Source organism: Limanda limanda, chromosome 11, assembly GCF_963576545.1.
Source record: "Limanda limanda chromosome 11, fLimLim1.1, whole genome shotgun sequence".
Classification (NCBI taxonomy): Eukaryota; Metazoa; Chordata; class Actinopteri; order Pleuronectiformes; family Pleuronectidae; genus Limanda; species Limanda limanda.
Window position 1 is genome coordinate 499911 of NC_083646.1, and position 23442 is coordinate 523352.

Here is a 23442-nt window from a genome sequence, read left to right on the forward strand (position 1 = left end):
TAGTTAAATATAAACATCTGGATGCAAGAAGAAAATGTTTGATTCTAACTGGATCAGTTTTAATTACATTAATTCACATTTTGTAACTTTTCTCGCTTGTTGATCAGCAAAACATTTTTTGATTAATTATTCATTCTTTCGTTAGCCTTCATTTCTTTTATCTGAATTAATTCATTTCATCTTCAATAAAAACTCCTGAATCTTTGTTAATTGGCAAAGTTTAGAATCTGACAAATTATTACTATTGAATTTAAAAGTAGACGACTTGACGATATTTGACTGAAGAAATCAGTTTTAATGAAAAACATCTGGTTACATCAACGATCAGACGACAAGAATAAAAAAATAAAATCCAAACCACAGAAACCAACATGGACGACGTCACTTGTATTTACACGGAGCGACAGACCAGCGCCGGCCAGCAGGGGGCGGTGTTACATCCCACAGGTCACAGCTGAACTTCTGGTTGAGAAAATCCAGAGAAGAAAACGATCTTAACTGATGACGCGACAGAAACTAATCCACGGACTGATGATGTGAAACGTTTCTGCTGCATCAGAAACTAACAGAACACCAGAGTCTGTCCTGGAGAATAACAAGAGTTTGTGTTGTTGCTCAATTTTCATCTGATGACCGGGGGGGTGTTGTTGTTTTTATAGCGTACAGTCTCTGCAGATATATACGCACTGACTACACTGTAAAAAGTTAAACATGTTAATGTTGAAGCCCATCTGTCACAGCTGTTTCCTGTCTGTCTGAGGCGACGCCTGGCGGGGGGGGGGGGTTATTCATCATCATCGTCATCGTCATCTTCATCCTCCACCTCCCTCTTCCTCTTCTCCCCCTGAAGACCAGCGACGTCATCATCTGGTGAAAACAAGACCATACAACTTGTTTCAGATATACACACACAGCAGCTGCCTGTTGTGTGTGTGTGTGTGTGTCTGTGTTCATTCACACACACACACACACACACACCTCTTTCCTGTTCTTTGGTAGATTTTGTTCATGTAGTTTTAGGTCAAGTCCAAAATGTTTTAATAAAACATAAACATGAATGAAACAATAACATTCAGTGAATCAATCAACTTACACAAACCTCACGTGAACAGTTATAAACACAAACTATAACAAGTGACAGAATATTAAAGACGAGAAAAAAAACAAACAAACCTCCGTCCTCGTCATCCTCCTCTTCCTCCACATAGTCTCCATCATCTTCTTCATCCTGACAGAAAACACTGAGAATGAACAACAGCGCCCCTCTGTGGTCACAGTGTGAAATCACAGCCTGATACAGTTATGACCATTAGTCTGACGAGGTGCGGTGAGCGCAGGGCGTCACTTCCTGTTTCCTGCAGCTGGCCGCTCTCTGTGAACCTGCTCATTATTGATTGGCCCCACCCACCTGGATTCCCTCCTTCATCAGGTAGGACAGTCCGACCTCGTCTCCTTCAGACTCCTCCTCCTCCTCTTCCTCCTCCTCCTCCTCATCCTCGTCTCTGGTTGGTCCAGCTTTATCGTCCTCGTCTGGAACAAAGTTTGAGCTCAACATCTGATCTGATGACCTCACGTCTGTGTTTCTATGGAAACGCAGACTCACAAAGCGGTTGTGTTGCTCTCACCGTGGTCGCCCTCGGAGTCCGGCGCCTCGTTGTCGTCCTGGTCGAACCCGTCCAGGAAGGTGAGCTGAGGCAGCAGCTGGAACACGGCGTCCCGGTAGTCCTCCAGCGTGGTCACCTCACAGCTGTACAGGTCCAGACTCTTCAGGTTCTTCAGACTCTGCTGCAGAGACACAGGGACACAGGGACACAGAGGGACGCATCAGTCTCCGCTCGTCTCCGACCACACGGGGAACAGAACTCAGACTGGCAGAGCCGCAGTATGTTTCACTTCCTGTTTGATGTCTGGCGCTCGCGACCCCGAGGCAGCGCCATGGATTTAAAGAAGCGAGAAACACGAGTCGATTGATCTTATGTCACTTTGGATGAAAGCGTCAGATAAACAATAAGTAACGTAAAGTTCGGTCTCTGCATTAAACATTCAAGCAGTGGTAGCTCTGATGGCCACGCCCCTTGTCTCCTGACCTGGTGTGATTGACAGGTGTCAGTCAGACTCACCAGAGGCTCCACGCCGCTCAGCTCTTTGATCTTGTTCCCACTCAGGTTCAGGTAGGTCAGGTTGGGACACTTCTCCACCAGCTGGTCCAGGCCTCCGGAGATGGTGTTGTCGCTGACCTCCAGCTGAAACACACGGACTCGTTAGAGGCCGCCAGCGGCTTCACAACATGGCCGCCGCCAGCGACTTCACAACATGGCCGCCGCCAGCGACTTCACAACATGGCCGCCGCCACACTGCAGCACTCACCTTGTGGAGTTTGGGGAGCGACGGCAGTTTGGCGAGCGAGTTGAGGCCGACGTTCACCATGCTGAGGATCTCCAGCTGCGTGTAGTCCTCCGTCAGACCCTCCACCCCCCCGTCGCTGGAGCGGCAGTTGTCCAGCACCAGCTCGTCCACCTGAAGGGGGCGGGGACAACAGCTGTTTACTCACTCTGTTAGCCACACCCACTGAGACCTGTTTACATCCAAGTGCAACGATTCATCGACAGCAATCGATGACAAAGATGTCGATGAGTCGTTGTTACGTCCTCGCTCGAGTTTCTCGTCCGTGCAGCTGAACTAAACATGGTTTTACTGGAACTGCTGCTGGAAGAAGCTGAGGAGTGAGCCATCTCACTTCCTCCCTATCTCTGAAAGTCGCAAATGTGCAATAGTGACAAAACATGGACCAATGGCGGCGTTCGTTCCATCACATACCAGGAAGTAAAACGTATGGGAGGACTTCACACTTAACATAGCCTGAAACAACGTAGCTGCTCTTCATGGATCGGGACACGTTTGACTTCGTAACGTAGACGATGCCGACTCACCTCGGTAAGATAGCCTGTTAGCTAGCCTGTTAGCTAGCCTGTTAGCTAGCCTGTTATATTAACGTACCTGTGCACGGGATTCTAGAATCCGTTACAAAATATGGTTTAAACCTTTTTTTAACGCGTTTAAAAGCTTAACGTTATCCTATTGCCCGACAAACATCTTTTTGAATTACAATTATTAAGTCGGAAGAAAACTGTAGTTTAGTTTGTTGATGTTTTTGTTGCTGATACTTTCCTTGTCTTTTTGTTAACAGGAAAAATGGATCCTGGATTAATTTAATTTATTTTTAGTATCAGCACTTGGCCTCTTCGTGGTTCACAGGAAAGAGCGAAACTTGAATTTACATTAACGATAGAAGCAATTTGCTTGTCCTTTGTTTTCAATGGACACAAACTTGATGATTCTTTGTTTTGGTGTCAACACTCATATGCAGCAACGGTTATTAAAATACCTTTTTGAATAAAGTATCGATCTTGGTCTTATTTTCATTCATCACATTGTGCTCATTGTAAAAGCTGTTTTGCTAAATAAGAGCAATTGAGAATTTGTGTCATTAATAATCCGATTAGTCGATGAATCGTTTCATCCAGAATCAGAACAGTCGTTAGTTGATCGGACCTGAACGGAGAAACACGTAAACACGTGACGTCACCGACAGCGGCTCACATAACCGGAGGGAACCGGACGCCCCGGTGACGCGGCCTCAGCTCGGTACCGGGGACCGGGTTCACCGGAGAAACCACGTGGTCTGAGTCTGAACCACGGAGGTTCCACCGGCAGGAGACCAGAACGGGGCCGGAAACAAAGAGCCAGCCGCGGGTTCGGGTTCGGGAAGTTCCCCCCCTGCTCCGGTCCGAGGCGGATCAGACCGGGACAGAGATCCGGTCTGATCCGCCTCGGACCGGACCCGAGCTCTGGTCCTAGGCGGGATCAGACCGGAATCAGACCGGATCGGACCGGGACCGGGACAGAGCAGCAGGGAGACCGCGGGAGTCTCGTCCCTGTTGCAGAAGCCCTCTCCGGGCCCCGATCCGGGTCCTGTCCCGGTCCGGGTCCGGTACCGGCCTCTCGGCGCTGCTGTGGCCGGGCGAGCACTCACCTCCGCCGGGCTCCGGCTCCGCAGCTCCACGCTGACCCGCTTCTTCATGTCCATGCTGCGGCCGCTGGTCTGAAGCTCCGGCGGCAACTAGGCCTCCATGTTCCACAGCAGGCCCCGCCCCTCACTCCGAGCTCCCATTGGCTGAAAGGGGGCTCACTCAGCAGACCACTCCCCCAGCTGCTGGTTATACCGAAGTCCTCTCTGTGATTGGCCAGGAGAGCAGCGGCTGTGACCAATCAAGAGACGAAGATGAAACGTTTAAACGTCACACACGCCCACTCTTTGTCATTGTTGGCGCCATTTATGATGCATTCAGGTTCCCTCGGCCTTTTCCAGACTGAAGATTATAAATTTATAAAGTTATGTTTGCTGTGTGTATTCTCTTTAACCAAGTGAATTTATATATCTGAATAATTGTTTTATAATACAGTGATGATTAAACTATTCTTCTATTGACATGACCTGTCAAATGACTGTCTACATTCCTCTGTTACACAGGAAATGTTATTATCTAATTCAAATAAAAAGTCATTCAGCATAAAAAAACAATTAATTAATACAATTCTTGAATAAAGACACAGATTTTTTTATAAACGTTTATTTTGAAGAAACAGCAGATGTTGGGGAGTTATACACACTTTCCGTATAAAAGCCTTTAAACTGTTAAGAGTCAAAGCGTAAACAGGATGTGATGTCATGAGGAGCAGGAAATCAATCTTTGGTAGATTATCAATAAAAGTCAACGTAAATAAAACTTTGTTAAAGGAGCAGTCAGAGTTAAACTTTGAAGTTCAATGATGGTCACCGTGTTTCTATAAAACCGACTGAATGATAAAGTAGAAACCTTCAAAATAAGATAAAAGTAAATAAAACTGACGGAGATGAAAATTAAAATAATCAAATCTGAAAACTGAGCAGAGACAAAGATCAGCATCACGTCTGAGCACATCAATGAAGACGATCACACTGAGACCATCACGTGAACTTTTCTTATTCCGTGGAGTTTTACTTTGAAAATACCTGATGTATAAATCAGTGACTTCCTGAAACATCAGGAGACCTGGACCCTGAACTACGAAGAAGGATTTGTGGTCATCAGGTAACTTCAGGTTTAATTCTGAGTCTTCAATCCGACGAAGCTCGTTCTCTTGTAATCGAGGTAAATCACCATGGTAACGTGTGGTGATCAGCTGACCTGCTCCAGGTGAAGTTGGAGATAAGAGATCAAACTGTATAAAAGCTCTGCCGACTCACCACGTGGTCACCTAACATATTTTTACCAAATGTCACCAGGGGGCGCTGTAACTCACACATTGGCACAATCCCAGATGTTTTACCAGCTGTTTGTTCTCCTCTGATTTTTATTATACAACAGTCTGATCCTCAGCTCTGCCGACAGTCAAACTGTCCATGTCTGTGATTGGTCATACACAGTACACCCCGCCCCTTTATGTGCACTCTACAGTAAGAAAACCTGAGTTAACGAGTTGATAACCAGAGTCATGTGACCACCTAGCCTGAATGTGATTGTTAGGTTAAGTTCAGCTGGAGAACTTAAAGACATCCTGTGTATGTAGAACTCTTGTATTGCAGGCTCCAGTTCCTGCTCTGGTTCTACAACAGGAGATTTTTATGTTCTCTTTTTCAGCGACCTGAGCTTTTAACGTGTGAGTGGTATCCATGGAAACTCATCTGATTGACAGGAGGAATGAGACACTGCTGTTGGTTGATTGTCTGAAGCATGGAGTTCTGTACCTGAACCAGCAAATGAGCAATGAAGTGTTTGTTTACACCTGTGCAGGGCCGGCGGCCATGTTGGAGCCCGAGACGAGATTTGAGATTGGCGCCCCCTAACATACACACGCAAAACTGCAAGCGCCCCTTGTGTACACTGTGTACAGATGCACACACAGGCAGAAAAAAATGTAGACTATAAAAAATATAAAAAGAGTCTGAAAGCTGCTGTACTGACAGCGAGCTGTTCATCACGTTGTGATCAATCAGCCTCTTGTGCCATCCTCTCGGCACCGCCCACGTCGCCAGGACCCGCCCCTGCACCAGTGTGTAGGAGCAGGAGGGGGGCCGGGCTCGTAGAAGCATCACACAAACACCCACACTCTCAGACCCACACACACCTGTTGGGGGTGTCAGAGGGAATGCTCTTGTGGCGGCAACATATGCAGCACCTGGTCGAGAAGCTGCAGCGCCCGGTGCAGGTGGACCTCCAGCCAGCAGGGGGTGTCTTTGATGCTCTGTCGCGGGTAGTCACAGCCCCAACCTTTCACGAAGCTCAGCCGCACGATACACAACCTTCGCAGGTCGTCCACACCCAGACCCGCCAGTGAGCACACACCTGGAGGAGGACAGGAGGTTCACTGACACACAGTCACAACACACAGACCCTGTATGAAACAGCTTGATTCTGAAATGTTTAGCATAACATTAGATCCCTGAACTCAAAGGATTTGCACTTATCAGGTTAACTTCCGATTTAATTCGCTGTTTTCAATCCTACGAAGCTCGTTCACTTGTTATCAGGGTAAATCACCATGGTAACTTACACTGAACAGCTAACCCCCCCCCCCCATCTCTGTGGGACCTGAACCCTCACCACAGTGACTCATCACTGGTGTGTGGTGCACACTCTCCTCAAAGGGAAGTTCAAACCCACGTGTGGCTGGTGAAGTGGATCTCAGCCTCAACCTCACCAGGACATCTCCATCTGTCCAGACCCTGTCCCCAAAACACCCGATGCTCTGAGTCAGTGTGTGTCCTCAGAGACAGTGTGTGTCCTCAGAGACAGTGTGTCCCCCTCAGAGTCCATGTGTGTCCTCAGAGACAGTGTGTGTCCTCAGAGTCCATGTGTGTCCTCAGAGACAGTGTGTGTCCTCAGGTTTCAGTGTGTGTCCTCAGAATCTGTGTGTGTCCTCAGGTTTCAGTGTGTGTCCTCAGAGTCTGTGTGTGTCCTCAGAGTCTGTGTGTGTCCTCAGAGTCTGTGTGTGTCCTCAGAGACAGTGTGTGTCCTCACATGTGTCTCTCTGAGGTCTCTACGTTCTTTTTACCCTCTCTAAGTGTTTTTGGTTTGTAGTTTGTCCTGACTCTTGTTGATGTCACACCTTGTTAAAGACTATGAGACAAATTGTGATTTGTGAATATGGGTTATACAAATACAATTGGATTGATTGATGAATATGTTGAACTTGGTAGTTCAGGCCTCGGTTCCTCCTGTGTGGACGTCACATCACATGAGCACCAGAGAGAGAGGGAGAGAGAGAGAGAGAGAGAGAGAGAGAGACAGGTGATACTCACCGACAGCAGGGGCGACTCCTCCTACACTGTCCGGGCCAGGAATCGAACCAACAACCATCGTGGCCTGAGCTGCTGCTGCCTGCCGCTGCATCTGTCTGTGGCACTGCCGCAAGTCGAACACCTGTACAGAGGACAGACGGGTGAGAGACAGCCAGGTGAGGGACAGACAGGTACACCAGCGTGTCATCTGCATACGGACATATTCACCTTAATACAAGCTCCCGGGTAGATCTTACGAACTCCGCCTCCTGGTGCTCGGCCGGCCTCCAGATCCAGGTAGTGACTCTGAATGAACACAGGGTGGTCGCTAAGGCAACGCATCCAGACGTCTCCCTCCCCCCGACACTCCAGTTGAGCTCCTCGGCCGATGTGAAGCCTGTGAGAAGAAGGAGACGCAGAGTGAGAAGGAGGCGGACTGCGGCTGTGGGAGTTCCACGCCTCACAGGATGACCTCACCGGGCGCGGTGGCTGCTGGCCGTGCGATGGACGCTGCTCAGCTGTCCCAGACAGAACCGATCTCCTCCTGAAGGGTCCACGTATCCGTCCACGGTCACCAGGGGACAGCTGGACTGGACCTTAAACATCTCCCCAACCTGGATGTCCAACTCAAAGTAGGAGATAGAACACCAGAACTCTGGACCTGCGATACGGGGGGGACAGAGAGGGTTGTCAGAAGAGAGGACTTGTGTTTTACAGGTGAGGACACTGGGGGGGGGGGTCCTACCTGGCTGGTTGGACACAGGCTGTGGATACGGAGTGGTGCTGTGATGCTGGGACCCTGCAGGAACACACATTCACACTCAGGACTGGTTCCACAGAACCACACTAACATCTCACATGGTCACATGATCTCCTACAGAAGTGAGTATTGGGGGGGTGATGAGGATGATGTAATCGAGGCTGCTGGTGGCTCCGCCCACTCTGTAGAGGTCCTACATCCCTGTAGCGGGCGAGGTCATTCCCTGTCCAGGTGGCTGCAGAAACACAAGACCCCGCCCCCCCCACAGCACCAGCTGGAGAGGGGTCGCTGTACTCTGGGCTGACGGGAGGACTCCATGTTGGTGGCGAGGCCTGCCCCCCCTGGCTCTGAGGCGGGGGGGGCAGAAGGGGACCAGGGTCCTCACCCTCAGCCCCCCCACACACGCCTCTTCTACCACCTGCAGGAGAAAGGACAGAGTCAGAACCAACCGTCCAGAACCTCTCAGAACCGTGTGAGGGCCGACGTGTCTCCTTGTTTACATCTGTGAGACAAACTGGGAATATGAGACAAACTGGAATATGAGACAAACTGGGAACATGAGACAAACTGAGAATATGAGACAAACTGGGAATATGAGACAAACTGGGAATATGAGACAAACTGGGGATATGAGACAAACTGGGAATATGAGACAAACTGGGAATATGAGACAAACTGGGAATGTGAGACAAACTGGGGACATGAGACCAACTGGGAATATGAGACAAACTGGGAATATGAGACAAACTGGGAACATGAGACAAACTGGGGATATGAGACAAACTGGGAATATGAGACAAACTGGGGATATGAGACAAATTGGGAATATGAGACAAACTGGGAATATGAGACAAACTGGGAATATGAGACAAACTGGGGATATGAGACAAACTGGGAATATGAGACAAACTGGGAATATGAGACAAACTGGGAATATGAGACAAACTGGGAATATGAGACTAATAACATGTGATTGATTTGATTGATTGATTGAGATCCATTACATCACATCCAGAACCACTCAGATGATTTACACCATCAAACGGTAACTTTGAGACGGATATAAAAGGTGCGTTGACAGTGACCTGGAGGAGACAGATGCATGCTGGGAAACACGTTGACAGGGCGGGGCCGGCTGTAGGGGTCAGGGTGGGGGGGCAGGTCGATCTTTAGACATTCCTGAATGAACTCCTCCTTTATCAGAGTCTGAGGACCTGAAGGAAGACAGTGGTGATGTTAGTGATTGTGTTACATGAAGCTACGTGACCTGACTTTTTAGCAAAGTTCAAAAATAAAAATGAAAAAATATATAAACTTGCAATAAATTAATGAAACTAAATGGAACATGGCCACCACCTGTGCATGGCGTGAGACAGGTGAGTGTCTACCTGCACTGGCGGGCGGCGCCACCCTCTCGTAGTGATACGGGTTCAGAGACAGACAGGTGAGAGACAGACAGGAGAGAGACAGACAGGTGAGAGACAGACAGGTGAGAGACAGACAGGTGGGTGTCTACCTGCGCTGGCGGGCGGCGCCACCCTCTCGTAGTGATACGGGTTCAGAGACAGACAGGTGAGAGACAGACAGGTGAGAGACAGACAGGAGAGAGACAGACAGGTGAGAGACAGACAGGTGAGAGACAGACAGGAGAGAGACAGACAGGTGAGTGTCTACCTGCGCTGGCGGGCGGCGCCACCCTCTCGTAGTGATACGGGTTCAGAGACAGACAGGTGAGAGACAGACAGGAGAGAGACAGACAGGTGAGAGACAGACAGGAGAGAGACAGACAGGTGAGAGACAGACAGGAGAGAGACAGACAGGTGAGTGTCTACCTGCGCTGGCGGGCGGCGCCACCCTCTCGTAGTGATACGGGTTCAGAGACAGACAGGTGAGAGACAGACAGGAGAGAGACAGACAGGTGAGAGACAGACAGGAGAGAGACAGACAGGTGAGTGTCTACCTGCGCTGGCGGGCGGCGCCACCCTCTCGTAGTGATACGGGTTCAGAGACAGACAGGTGAGAGACAGACAGGAGAGAGACAGACAGGTGAGAGACAGACAGGAGAGAGACAGACAGGTGAGAGACAGACAGGAGAGAGACAGACAGGTGAGTGTCTACCTGCGCTGGCGGGCGGCGCCACCCTCTCGTAGTGATACGGGTTCAGAGACAGACAGGTGAGAGACAGACAGGAGAGAGACAGACAGGTGAGAGACAGACAGGTGAGAGACAGACAGGTGGGTGTCTACCTGCGCTGGCGGGCGGCGCCACCCTCTCGTAGTGATACGGGTTCACACACACGCTGTCGAACTTCAGGTCGAACGCAAAGTGACAGAACTTCACGTGTTTCAGTTCGTTCTTATGGAGGTCGGGCCAGCGCCACAGACGGGTGTAGATCACGTGAGGGAAACCCTTTCTACCTGCTACCTGAGAGAGACAGACAGGTGAGAGACAGACAGGTGAGACACAGAGAGGTGAGAGACAGACAGGAGAGAGACAGAGAGGTGAGAGACAGAGAGGAGAGAGACAGACAGGAGAGAGACAGAGAGGAGAGAGACAGACAGGAGAGAGAGAGAGACAGACAGGAGAGAGAGACAGAGTGGTTTATTTTAGTTTCTGTGTGTGTCCCCCCCCTCTCTATACAGGAGGAGGAACTGAGTCTGATCCTCCAGAGAAGATCCAGAGACCTGAGGAGCTCAGGTCTGGAAGCAGCTTCAGAGAACACCTAGAGAACCTGGAAGAGAACCTTCGAGGTTCCACATCCAAACAAAACGAGTAGATCTGATGTAACAGTGTCAGACTGATGACTCTCAGACTCTGAGTGTGTGTGTCTGAGTGTGTGTGTGTGTGTCTGTGTGTGTGTCTGAGTGTGTGTGTTTCTCTCCACTAGGAGGAGGGAGGGGGGTTTGGGGGCTGGTTTGTTTTGTCTGAAACACAGGAAAGGGGCGGGGTTAAGAGTTCAGTCACACAGTGAATGTGTGTGTGTCTTTGTGTGCGTACATGTTTTTGTGAGTGTAGGAAATAAATCTGAACCAAGAACCAACATTATAATCCTGTTTAGTTCCAGTGGATCTGAAGAACCTCATAGAGAACATGAAGAACACATGAGTCTGTCCAAGGGTTCTAACCCTCACCCTCATCCTCACCCTCATCCTCACCCTCATCCTCACACTTACCCTCACCCTCACCCTCACCCTCACCCTCACCCTCATCCTCACCCTCACCCTCACCCTCACCCTCATCCTCACCCTCACCCTCACCCTCATCCTCATCCTCACCCTCATCCTCACCCTCACCCTCACCCTCATCCTCACCCTCATCCTCACCCTCATCCTCACACTTACCCTCACCCTCATCCTCACCCTCATCCTCATCCTCACCCTCACCCTCACCCTCATCCTCACACTTACCCTCACACTTACCCTCACCCTCATCCTCACCCTCATCCTCACACTTACCCTCACCCTCACCCTCACCCTCATCCTCACCCTCACCCTCATCCTCACCCTCACCCTCACCCTCACCCTCATCCTCACCCTCACCCTCACCCTCACCCTCATCCTCACCCTCACCCTCACCCTCATCCTCATCCTCACCCTCATCCTCACCCTCACCCTCACCCTCATCCTCACCCTCATCCTCACCCTCATCCTCACACTTACCCTCACCCTCATCCTCACCCTCATCCTCATCCTCATCCTCACCCTCACCCTCATCCTCACACTTACCCTCACACTTACCCTCACCCTCATCCTCACCCTCATCCTCACACTTACCCTCACCCTCACCCTCACCCTCATCCTCACCCTCACCCTCATCCTCATCCTCACCCTCATCCTCATCCTCACACTTACCCTCACACTAACCCTCACCCTCATCCTCATCCTCACCCTCACCCTCACCCTCACCCTCACCCTCATCCTCACCCTCACCCTCACCTTCACCCTCATCCTGTGAAGGTGATCTGTCTCTCACTTGGATGTGGGATCTTCTCCAGTGTTTACGGTAAGCGTGCTGCGTCATTTCGTCACTTCCTGTTATTGCCACGGGACACGGGTGGTGTAGTCGCTATCTGAATTAGCTCCTCCGCTAAACACAACTGTCTTTCTGTTCTACTACGGCTAAAATCACCGGTATATAGTTAAGGACCCTCACATACCAGCCCCTCCTCTCTGGTGCTTTGTGATTCTGTGTTCTGTTTAAATCTCACACTCATAGTTTTAGCAGCGATGTGTTCTCTCTCTCCCTCTCGCTCCACCGCTCTCTCCTGCTCCGAGTGTCTCATGTTTACTTACTCCTCCGCCTCCATTAACAGTAGTGGTAAATGTAATAAATGTAGTATGTTGGTAGACATGGAGGCGAGGCTTAGCAACTTAGAAGCTCGGCTCCTCAGCTTAGAACCCCCGTTAGCTGTAGTTAGCCGGCCCGTGCTAGCCGCAGCGAAGCCACCTAGCTTAGCTTCAGCTAGCAGTCCCTCGACTTGCCCCGGGCAGCCGGGAGCCCAGGGTGGCTGGGTGACGGTCCGGAGGGGGCATAGTACCACCCATAGAAAGCCCACGATTAAAGACCCACCAGCTCACGTCTCAAATAGATTTTCTCCACTCAGCGACGCACCCGCTGAGAATCAAACTCTGGTTATTGGCGACTCGGTTCTCAGAAACGTGAGATTAGCGACACCAGCGGCCATAGTCAATTGTATCCCGGGGGCCAGAGCCGGCGACATCCAATCCAAATTGAAGCTGCTGGCTAAAACTAAACGTAAATACAGTAAAATCGTAATTCACGTCGGCAGCAACGACTCCCGGCTTCGTATGTCGGAGGTCACTAAAGTTAATGTTGAGTCTGTGTGTGCTTTTGCTAAAACGATGTCGGACAACGTAGTTTTCTCTGGCCCTCTCCCTAACACTACAGGTGATGACACGTTTAGTCGCATGTTTTCTTTTACCCGCTGGCTGTCGAGGTGGTGTCCTGTAAACGGTTCCGGGCTTTATAGATAATAAGCAAACTTTTTGGAGTAAACCTGGTCTTGTTAGGAGAGACGGCGTTCATCCCACTTGGGATGGAGCAGCTCTCTTATCTAAGAATATTACTAAGTCTATCACATGACAACCCAGAGTTGGGACCAGGAAGCAGAGCTGCAGTGCTAAACACTTCTCTGCGCTCCCTCTGGATCAGTCACCCAACCGCATAGAGACTGTCTCTGTCTACCGTCCGATTCAATTATTTAAATTAAACAATAACAGAGCGAGAACTCACAATAATCTTATACAAATTAACACAACCTCTGGAACAACACAGGAAACTAAGACTTTCAAATGTGGTCTTTTAAACATTAGATCACTGTCCTCATAGGCTATTTTAGTTAATGAACTAGTCTCAGACTGCAATATAGATTTATTGTCCCTCACTGAGACGTGGCTGCATCCTGATGAATATGTCAGTTTGAATGAATCTACTCCCCCCAGTCATATAAATTCACACGTTCCCAGGGAACTCGGGCGAGGAGGTGGAGTTGCTGCTATTTTTAACTCCAGTCTATCAATTAATCCTAATCCTAAACCTAAACTTAGCTACAACTCATTTGAATGTCTTGTTCTTAATCTTCCACGTCAATCCAGGAAACACCAACAGCCAATCATATTTGCTGTAGTTTATCGTGCTCCTGGGGCTTATACTGAATTTCTAACAGAATTCCCTGAGTTTTTATCAAACCTAGTCCTAAAGACAGATAAAATTATTATTGTTGGTGACTTTAATATTCATGTTGACAATAATAAAGATAGCCTGAGCGTAGCATTTATTTCAATACTAGACTCAATTGGTTTTAGTCAGTGTGTGCATCAACCTACTCATTGTTGTAACCACACACTTGACCTTGTGTTATCATACGGTGTCAAAATTGAACATTTAACAGTACTTCCGCGCAATCCAGTACTATCAGACCATAATTTAATAACCTTCGATTTTTCACTATCTGAATATATGCCACTAATAAAAAACTCATTTTCTAGATGTCTACCTGATAGTGCTGTAGCTAAATTTAAGGAAATAATTCCGATTACATTTAAACCCGTATTATCCGTCGACATAAACAACAAATTCTTTAAAAACCCGAGCTCTATTGAGATTGACCACCTCGTAGAAAGCTCTGCAGACTCATTACGATTAACATTAGACTCAATAGCGCCTCTAAAAAAGAAATGTGTAAAACATAGTAAATTAGCTCCGTGGTATAATTCCAAGACACATGAGTTGAAACAAATATCAAGAAAATTAGAAAGGAAGTGGCGCTCCAGCAACAGTGTTGAAAATCTCCTAGACTGGAAGAGTAGTGTTACAGAATATAAAAAGGCTCTCCACAAAGCAAGAGCTGCCTATTACTCAAAACTAATAGAAGAGAATAAAAACAACCCCAGGTTTCTCTTCAGCACTGTAGCCAGGCTGACAGAGAGTCACACCTCCACCGAACCCAGTATTCCTCGATCCCTAAATTGCAATATCTTTATGACCTTTTTTAATGATAAAATTCTAACTATTAGAAATAAAATCAATCATCTCCTGCCCTCAATTGGCACTAATACCCTCCCAACAATAGAGATCTCAGAAACGGCTGAGAATCCTTCCCATTATTTAGACAGCTTCTCTCTGATCACCCGTGATCAGTTTACCAAAATAGTCTCAGGTTCTAAACCAACAACCTGTATTTTAGATCCGATTCCAACTAAATTACTTAAAGAAATTCTGCCCCTAATAGATAATTCGTTACTTAACACAATCAATCTGTCATTATCATCAGGTTATGTACCACAGTCTTTTAAAATAGCTGTAATCAAACCCCTACTCAAAAAACCCACCCTAGACCCAGAGGTTTTAGCAAATTACAGGCCAATATCTAATCTCCCCTTCCTATCTAAAATCTTAGAAAAAGTTGTAGCCAATCAGCTGTGTGAGTTTCTCCAGGAAAATAATATATATGAAGACTTTCATTCTGGGTTTAGAACCAATCACAGCACAGAGACAGCCCTGGCAAAAGTCCCTAATGACCTTCTAATAGCTTCAGATCAGGGACTTGTGTCTGTCCTCGTTCTGTTAGATCTCAGTGCAGCATTCCACACAATTGACCATCAAATTTTATTAGAGAGACTAAAACAGTTAATTAACATTAAAGGAACGGCCTTAAACTGGTTTAAATCTTATTTTGCTGATCGCTCCCAATTCGTTCAAATCAATGATGAGTCATCGGTGCGCACCAAAGTTAACCATGGTGTCCCACAGGGGTCTGTGCTCGGCCCAATTTTATTCTCATTATATATGCTTCCACTAGGAAACATTATCAGGACACACTCGGTAAATTTCCACTGTTATGCGGATGACACCCAGTTATATTTGTCAATAAAACCTGATCAAAGTAATCAATTAACTAAACTTCGAGCATGTCTCAAGGACATAAAAACCTGGATGACCCGCAATTTTCTCTTATTAAACTCAGATAAAACAGAGGTTATAATACTCGGCCCTAAACACCTTAGAGATACATTATCTAATGATATAGCTGCGCTAGATGACATTGCCCTTGCTTCCAATGACACAGTCAGGAACTTGGGAGTGATCTTCGATCCTGATTTGTCCTTTAATAGTCACTTAAAAGTAATTTCTAGGACCGCGTTTTTCCACTTGCGTAATATCTCAAAAATCAGACATGTCCTTTCGCAAAAAGATGCAGAAAAACTAGTCCACGCCTTTGTTACATCGAGACTGGACTATTGTAATTCATTATTATCAGGCTCCAGCAGCAAGTCGTTAAAGACTCTGCAGCTGGTCCAAAACGCCGCAGCACGTGTCCTGACGAGAACTAAGAAAAGAGAGCACATTTCTCCAGTATTAGCATCGCTACACTGGCTTCCTGTTAAATCTAGAATAGAATTTAAAATTCTCCTCCTCACCTTCAAGGCCCTTAATGATATGGCACCTCTTTACCTTAAAGAGATGTTAGTTCCATATCAACCTACTAGAGCACTCCGATCCCAGAACTCAGGTTTACTTGTTGTCCCTAAAGTCTCTAAAAGTAGAGTAGGAGCCAGAGCTTTTAGCCATCAAGCCCCACTGCTGTGGAATAATCTCTCACTTTCAGTTAGGGAGGCAGACACGCTCTGTTCGTTTAAAAGTAGACTCAAAACCTTCCTTTTTTATAAAGCTTATAGTTAGAGCTAATTTGTGCGATGTTCCAAATTTGATTAAATGGCAAAAACCCCTGATGATGCTAAGACGCACAGGGAATTTATGACACAAGACACACGGAGCTTCTCTTTCCTGCTTCTCCTTCCTTTTCTCCATATTTATCACATCAAGATAATTCTTATCTGATCAGTACATGTTACTAACTTGACCCTTTTCCCGGAGTTTCTGTGCCTTAGCGCCCGCGGATGCAGGGCCACAGCTGTGGCCGCACCATGGATTATGATTGTGGATCGCGTGTCGGAGGTCGCAATGGTGGATCCAGTTCGGTGGATTCTGTATCGTGCCAGCTGATCGTCGTTGTAATGGAGGATCCTTTGTCGCGTTGGCATCGGATGATGAGGGACCACGACCGAGGCGGCAGCTGATAATGGATTCTAACTGGCGGCGGTGGACAATGACTGTGGATTATAGTGGATCCCATCCTGATGCTGGATCGTGGTCTTGCTGCTGGCCAGAGACTGTGATTGCAGCGGGACTGCCTGACACATAGTATTGAAAAATGTTTAGCCTAATGGATGCTGCTAAAAATCCTGATGATGTTTTCTTACACCTGACATCTATTGCACTTCTGTCCGTCCTGAGAGAGGGATCCCTCACATGTGGCTCTCTCTGAGGTTTCTACATATTTTTACCTGTGAAAAGGGTTTTTAGTAGTTTGTCCTGACTCTTGTTGAGGGTTAAGGACAGAGGATGTCACACAATGTTAAAGCCCCATGAGACGAATTGTTATTTGTGAATGTGGGCTATACAAATAAAACTTGATTGATTGATTGATTGATCCTCATCCTCATCCTCACCCTCACCCTCACCCTCATCCTCATCCTCACCCTCACCCTCATCCTCATCCTCATCCTCATCCTCACCCTCATCCTCACCCTCATCCTCACCCTCACCCTCATCCTCAACCTCATCCTCACCCTCATCCTCATCCTCATCCTCATCCTCATCCTCATCCTCATCCTCACCCTCATCCTCACCCTCATCCTCACACTTACCCTCACACTAACCCTCACCCTCACCCTCATCCTCATCCTCACCCTCACCCTCACCCTCACCCTCACCCTCACCCTCACCTTCACCCTCATCCTCACCCTCATCCTCACCCTCACCCTCATCCTCACACTAACCCTCACCCTCACCCTCATCCTCACCCTCACCCTCACCCTCATCCTCACACTAACCCTCACCCTCATCCTCATCCTCACACTAACCCTCACCCTCACCCTCACCCTCATCCTCATCCTCATCCTCATCCTCATCCTCATCCTCATCCTCACCCTCACCCTCATCCTCATCCTCACCCTCACCCTCACACTAACCCTCATCCTCATCCTCACCCTCACCCTCATCCTCACACTAACCCTCATCCTCACCCTCACCCTCATCCTCACCCTCACCCTCACCCTCATTCTCACCCTCATCCTCATCCTCATCCTCATCCTCACACTCACCCTCATCCTCACCCTCACCCTCACCCTCACACTAACCCTCACCCTCATCCTCACCCTCACCCTCACCCTCATCCTCACACTAACCCTCACCCTCATCCTCATCCTCACACTAACCCTCACCCTCACCCTCATCCTCATCCTCATCCTCATCCTCATCCTCATCCTCACCCTCATCCTCATCCTCACCCTCACCCTCACACTAACCCTCATCCTCATCCTCACCCTCACCCTCATCCTCACACTAACCCTCATCCTCACCCTCACCCTCATCCTCACCCTCACCCTCACCCTCATTCTCACCCTCATCCTCATCCTCATCCTCATCCTCATCCTCACACTCACCCTCATCCTCACCCTCACCCTCACCCTCACACTAACCCTCATCCTCACCCTCACCCTCACCCTCATCCTCACCCTCACCCTCATCCTCACCCTCACCCTCATCCTCATCATCATCCCCACCCTCATCCTCACCCTCATCCTCACCCTCATCCTCACCCTGACCCTCACCCTCATCCTCACCCTCACCCTCATCCTCACACTAACCCTCACCCTCACCCTCACCCTCACCCTCATCCTCACCCTCACCCTCACCCTCACCCTCACCCCCATCCTTACACTAACCCTCATCCTCACACTAACCCTCATCCTCACCCTCACCCCCATCCTCACACTAACCCTCACCCTCATCCTCACACTAACCCTCACCCTCACCCTCACCCTCATCCTCACCCTCACCCTCACCCTCATCCTCACCCTCACCCTCACCCTCACCCTCACCCTCATCCTCATCCTCACACTAACCCTCACCCTCACCCTCACCCTCATCCTTACCCTTACCCTCACCCTCACCCTCATCCTCACCCTCACCCTCACCCTCACCCTCACCCTCACCCTCATTCTCACCCTCATCCCCACCCTCATCCTCATCCTCATCCTCACCCTCATCCTCATCCTCACCTTCATCTTCACACTCACCCTCACCCTCACCCTCACCCTTACCCTCACCCTCATCCTCACCCTCACCCTCATCCTCACCCTCACCCTCATCCTCACCCTCACCCTCATCCTCACCCTCACCCTCATCCCCACCCTCACCCTCATCCTCACCCTCATCCTCACCCTCATCCTCATCCTCACCCTCATCCTCACCCTCATTCTCACCCTCATCCTCACCTTCATCCTCATCCTCACACTAACCCTCACCCTCATCCTCACCCTCACCCTCATCATCTGGTTTTTTTCTAAATTAATATACAAACGTATTTGTTGCTCATTCTCTGAACGTGGTGACGTCATGTGTCGCTGAACTGCATTGTGGGTCCTTCTCTCTGCGTTGCGTTGATGTAGAAGTTAAAGGGATCTACTCACCACGATGACGGGGGGGGGGGGTTTAGAACAACGTCTTTACAGTGTTAACCTCATGTTCTCTGTGAACCTCTCGTTACTGCAGCAGTAGCTGATATTTTCTGTTATGTTTTATTACGTCTGAAGAGTCGACAGTCGACAGTTTTATTTGTTTAATGTCTTTAAACGTCCTGAACAAGTTATGAAGATAATTTATCCATTGACCAGTTTTTATTATCTGTCCTCAGATCAGTCCCTACCTGCAGGCGTCCGTCCAGCGTCCTCTGGATGGTCACACACTTGCTGGGGTGGACTCCGTTGGTGGTAACCGCGGTAACGAGCGAGTCCAACTCGTCTTTTTTCTCCTTCAGCTTCTTCACCAAGCTCTCGATCGCCCGCTGAGCGAAGACCTCGTTCTCTCCGCCCTGTCGGTGACACATGAGGCTGTGAACGATACTGAGGGCGGGGTCACCCCCGCTGGGGGCGGAGTCAAGCACCGACATGGTCACCTGGAGAAAAGACCGTCAGTGACTGTATAAAGATGATCAGTGATCAAAGACAGTTACAGACAGACAGACAGACAGCTACACACAGACAGCTACACACAGACAGACAGACAGACAGACAGACAGACAGACAGACAGACAGACAGACAGACAGACAGACAGACAGACAGACAGACAGACAGACAGACAGACAGACAGACAGACAGACAGACAGACAGACAGACAGACAGACAGACAGACAGACAGACAGACAGTTACAAACAGACAGACAGACAGACAGACAGACAGACAGACAGACAGACAGACAGACAGACAGACAGACAGACAGACAGACAGACAGACAGACAGACAGACAGACAGACAGACAGACAGACAGACAGACAGACAGACAGACAGACAGACAGTTACAAACAGACAGACAGACAGACAGCTACAGACAGACAGCTACAGACAGACAGTTACAGACAGACAAACAGACAGACAAACAGCTACAGACAGACAGACAGACAGCTACAGACAGACAGACAGACAGTTACAAACAGACAGACAGACAGTTACAAACAGACAGACAGACAGACAGACAAACAGACAGACAGACAGCTACAGACAGGCAGACAGACAGTTACAGACAGACAGACAGACAGACAGACAGACAGACAGACAGACAGACAGACAGACAGACAGACAGACAGACAGACAGACAGACAGACAGACAGACAGACAGTTACAGACAGCTACAGACAGACAGACAGTTACAGACAGACAGCTACAGACAGACAGACAGACAGACAGACAGACAGACAGACAGACAGACAGACAGACAGACAGACAGACAGACAGACAGACAGACAGACAGACAGACAGACAGTTACAGACAGACATGCTGCATCAACAGTTGTCTCAGATCAAATCTCAGTGTTGATGAATCTTCAGCTTCACTCACCGGACGCAGCTCTCTCTGCTCGGCTGTGATCCACTGTGTTGGTGAGTGTGTGTGTGTCTCTGTGTGTGTCTGTGTGTGTCTGTGTGGGTTTCTGAGTGTGTGTGTGTCTGTCTCTGTGTGTGTCTGTGTGGGTTTCTGAGTGTGTGTGTGTCTGTCTCTGTTTGTCTGTGTCTATCTCTGTGTGTGTCTCTGTGTGTGTCTGTGTGTTTCTGTGTGTGTGTGTCTGTCTCTGTGTGTGTCTCTGTGTGTGTCTGTGTGGGTTTCTGTGTGTGTGTGTCTGTCTCTGTGTGTCTGTGTCTATCTGTGTGTGTGTCTCTGTGTGTGTCTGTGTGTTTCTGTGTGTCCGTCTGCTGAGAGTCAGACTGTCTGTGGGGGGGGGGGGGGGTGTTTCATGACCATGCAGACAGTCAGACATAACAGGAAGTCATCTGAAGTCCGTCCTTGGAAAATAAGAGCTGCTGACATCCAGTGTGTTGTCTCACTGTTATTTACACTGACAACACAACACAACAGTAACAAGGGTCCTGACAAACTCACTGGAGATTATACTGAAGCAAAGACAAGGGATTTATAGAGATGTATAAATATTCATTACATTACATTTAATTTAGCTGACGCTTTTATCCAAAGCGACTTACAATAAGTGCATCAACCCCGAGGAACAAACCAAGAACAACAAGGATCAAGAAAGTACAATGTCTTCAAAAATAAAACTACAAAATGCTTTAAGTAAGTTTCATTTAAGTGCTACTGAATTGCACTCAATTTAAAAGTTTAGAAAGATGTGTCAGTGCAGCTTTATGAAAAATGCACTTCCTGTTTTTAGTAACAATCATCATAATCTGCATAAAACTATTTTAACAAGTATTAACAAGTGTAAAATATAACCTTTTACTACCAATTTGAGCTTTTATTTTGAAGGCTACAACCAGAAAAGCTTCCCCCACTGTTTGTTTTGACCTGTGTGTGTGTGTGTGACTCCTGCTTTAGTGTGAAACTCTCCTGTGCCTCTACATGTGTGTCGTTGCCCTGGTAACCCAGGACTTTTAGCACCATCTGGTGGTGATGAGAGCGCGATACAGTAAAATGGATAAATAAATGAAAACTAATGTATTTCTGGTCCGTTTTGATATATTTCAAGGATGATTTGATACAAGTTCAATATAAAAACACTTGATTTGATTCCTGCACCATTGAATAAAAACTTTACAAGTACGTTTAAAATGTATATCAATTCAACTATGAAACATAAATTTAAGGATACCATCACAAGTCTACTAAACAGAAACGCTTACTTTTCATACCAAGAAAAGAAGAGAGTATTTGCAGTACATATACTTTACACTGTTGTTCAACTTTTACTACAGTTGCACAAGCACAACATTTGTATGTCTAACTCATATATAATTATATATATTATATATATATATAATATACCTGTGTTACAAGAAGCCAACTACAAGTGATCAAATTGGAGGATCGTGGACCGTGTTGGCAGCAGATTGTGGATCACGATGGTGGATCCTGATCCTGGTGGTGGATCCTGGTCGTGGACTATGATCACAACTAGACTGCTTGATATATAATATTTCTCCTCAGAGACTCGACCATTACTGACAATAATCCATCAGTTCATTGACATTCAGTTCTGCTACAAACTGTTTATTCTAATCAAAGCTGTAAAGACTCTGATGTCCTCTGTTCCACGGGACATCTGCTGGACTCGTGTCCGTCCTGGAGACAGTTCCTCACATGAGTCTCCTGGAGACGGGTCCTCACACGTGTCTCCTGGAGACGGGTCCTCACACGTGTCTCCTGGAGACGGGTCCTCACACGTGTCTCCTGGAGACGGGTCCTCACACGTGTCTCCTGGAGACGGGTCCTCACACGTGTCTCCTGGAGACTGGTCCTCACACGTGTCTCCTGGAGACGGGTCCTCACATGTGTCTCTGAGGTTTCTACCTTCTTCACCTGTTTCAGTAGTTCTCCTCTTGTTGAAGACCAGAGGACGTCTCACCTTGTTAGAGACGATGAGACAAACTGGGTTCTGTGAATGCACATGAGAACAAAGTCTGGAGACAGGTCAGCTGATACTGCCCCCCCCCCCCATCTAACACCACGATGGGGCAGGGCATTAAAACTATTTCAATAAATATCAGTAATTATCACAATATAATTTTGGTTATTGATATGATGCTTATAAGTCCAGTACTATACAGAATGAAACTGAGCATCTTCCACTCCTGCAAATATTTCTAAATATAAATCCTTTTAACAACAAATTGAAAGGATTCAGTCAACAGAAACGCAGGAGGACTCTTATTTTGAAAACGGGTCTAGAGCAGCATGTGTGTCAGGTCTCACCTGTTAACATGGATGCGGAAACATCGGCCCACTGCGCTCCTATTACTGACCTTACGGTGACGTCTCCATCATTTACGGTAAAACAGGAGCAGGAAATGACGTACCTCACACAGGCGGAAAAATTTAACTAAGTAATCAGAGTATTTGTGTTTAAGTTCACCGCCCAGTTTCATTTACGGCGCTGTCACGTGTTTTCTATCTCACGATTAAAGTCTGAAATCCTTTTCAAAGTAAAAGTTGGGGGAAAAACCGCAGCTTTCATGTATTGATAAAGAATCACCAGCAGGTGGATAACTGGTAGTAAGAGTAATAGAGTAAGAGAAGTAGAAGTGTAACTAAGTGTTTAATACAGGAGGTGGCACAGTCTATGACCTGGTGAAGACTAAGTGTTTAGTACAGGAGGTGGCACAGTCTATGACCTGGTGAAGACCAAGTGTTTAGTACAGGAGGTGGCACAGTCTATGACCTGGTGAAGACCAAGTGTTTAGTACAGGAGGTGGCACAGTCTATGACCT

The 23442-nt window shown here is 47.8% G+C and overlaps 2 protein-coding genes across 2 annotated transcripts; both read right to left on the bottom strand.

Moving 5' to 3' along the window:
- Positions 1-274: 274 nt before the first annotated feature.
- On the bottom strand, positions 275-4147 carry LOC133014284 (acidic leucine-rich nuclear phosphoprotein 32 family member E-like). Its single transcript, XM_061081480.1, has 7 exons — positions 4034-4147; positions 2368-2517; positions 2121-2243; positions 1626-1785; positions 1409-1530; positions 1174-1228; positions 275-867 (listed from the first exon to the last, which is right to left on the bottom strand). Exons 1-7 carry the CDS (start codon positions 4085-4087, stop codon positions 785-787), a joined length of 747 nt encoding a protein of 248 aa, XP_060937463.1. The 5' UTR covers positions 4088-4147; the 3' UTR covers positions 275-784.
- Positions 4148-4650: 503 nt separating this feature from the next.
- LOC133014422 (mothers against decapentaplegic homolog 4-like) lies at positions 4651-20683 on the bottom strand. Its single transcript, XM_061081659.1, has 10 exons — positions 20564-20683; positions 19375-19623; positions 10328-10505; positions 9167-9295; positions 8200-8499; positions 8067-8120; positions 7799-7982; positions 7550-7718; positions 7343-7463; positions 4651-6386 (listed from the first exon to the last, which is right to left on the bottom strand). The coding sequence occupies exons 2-10, from the start codon at positions 19615-19617 to the stop codon at positions 6181-6183; spliced, it is 1584 nt and encodes a 527-aa protein (XP_060937642.1). The 5' UTR covers positions 19618-19623; positions 20564-20683; the 3' UTR covers positions 4651-6180.
- Positions 20684-23442: the final 2759 nt, after the last annotated feature.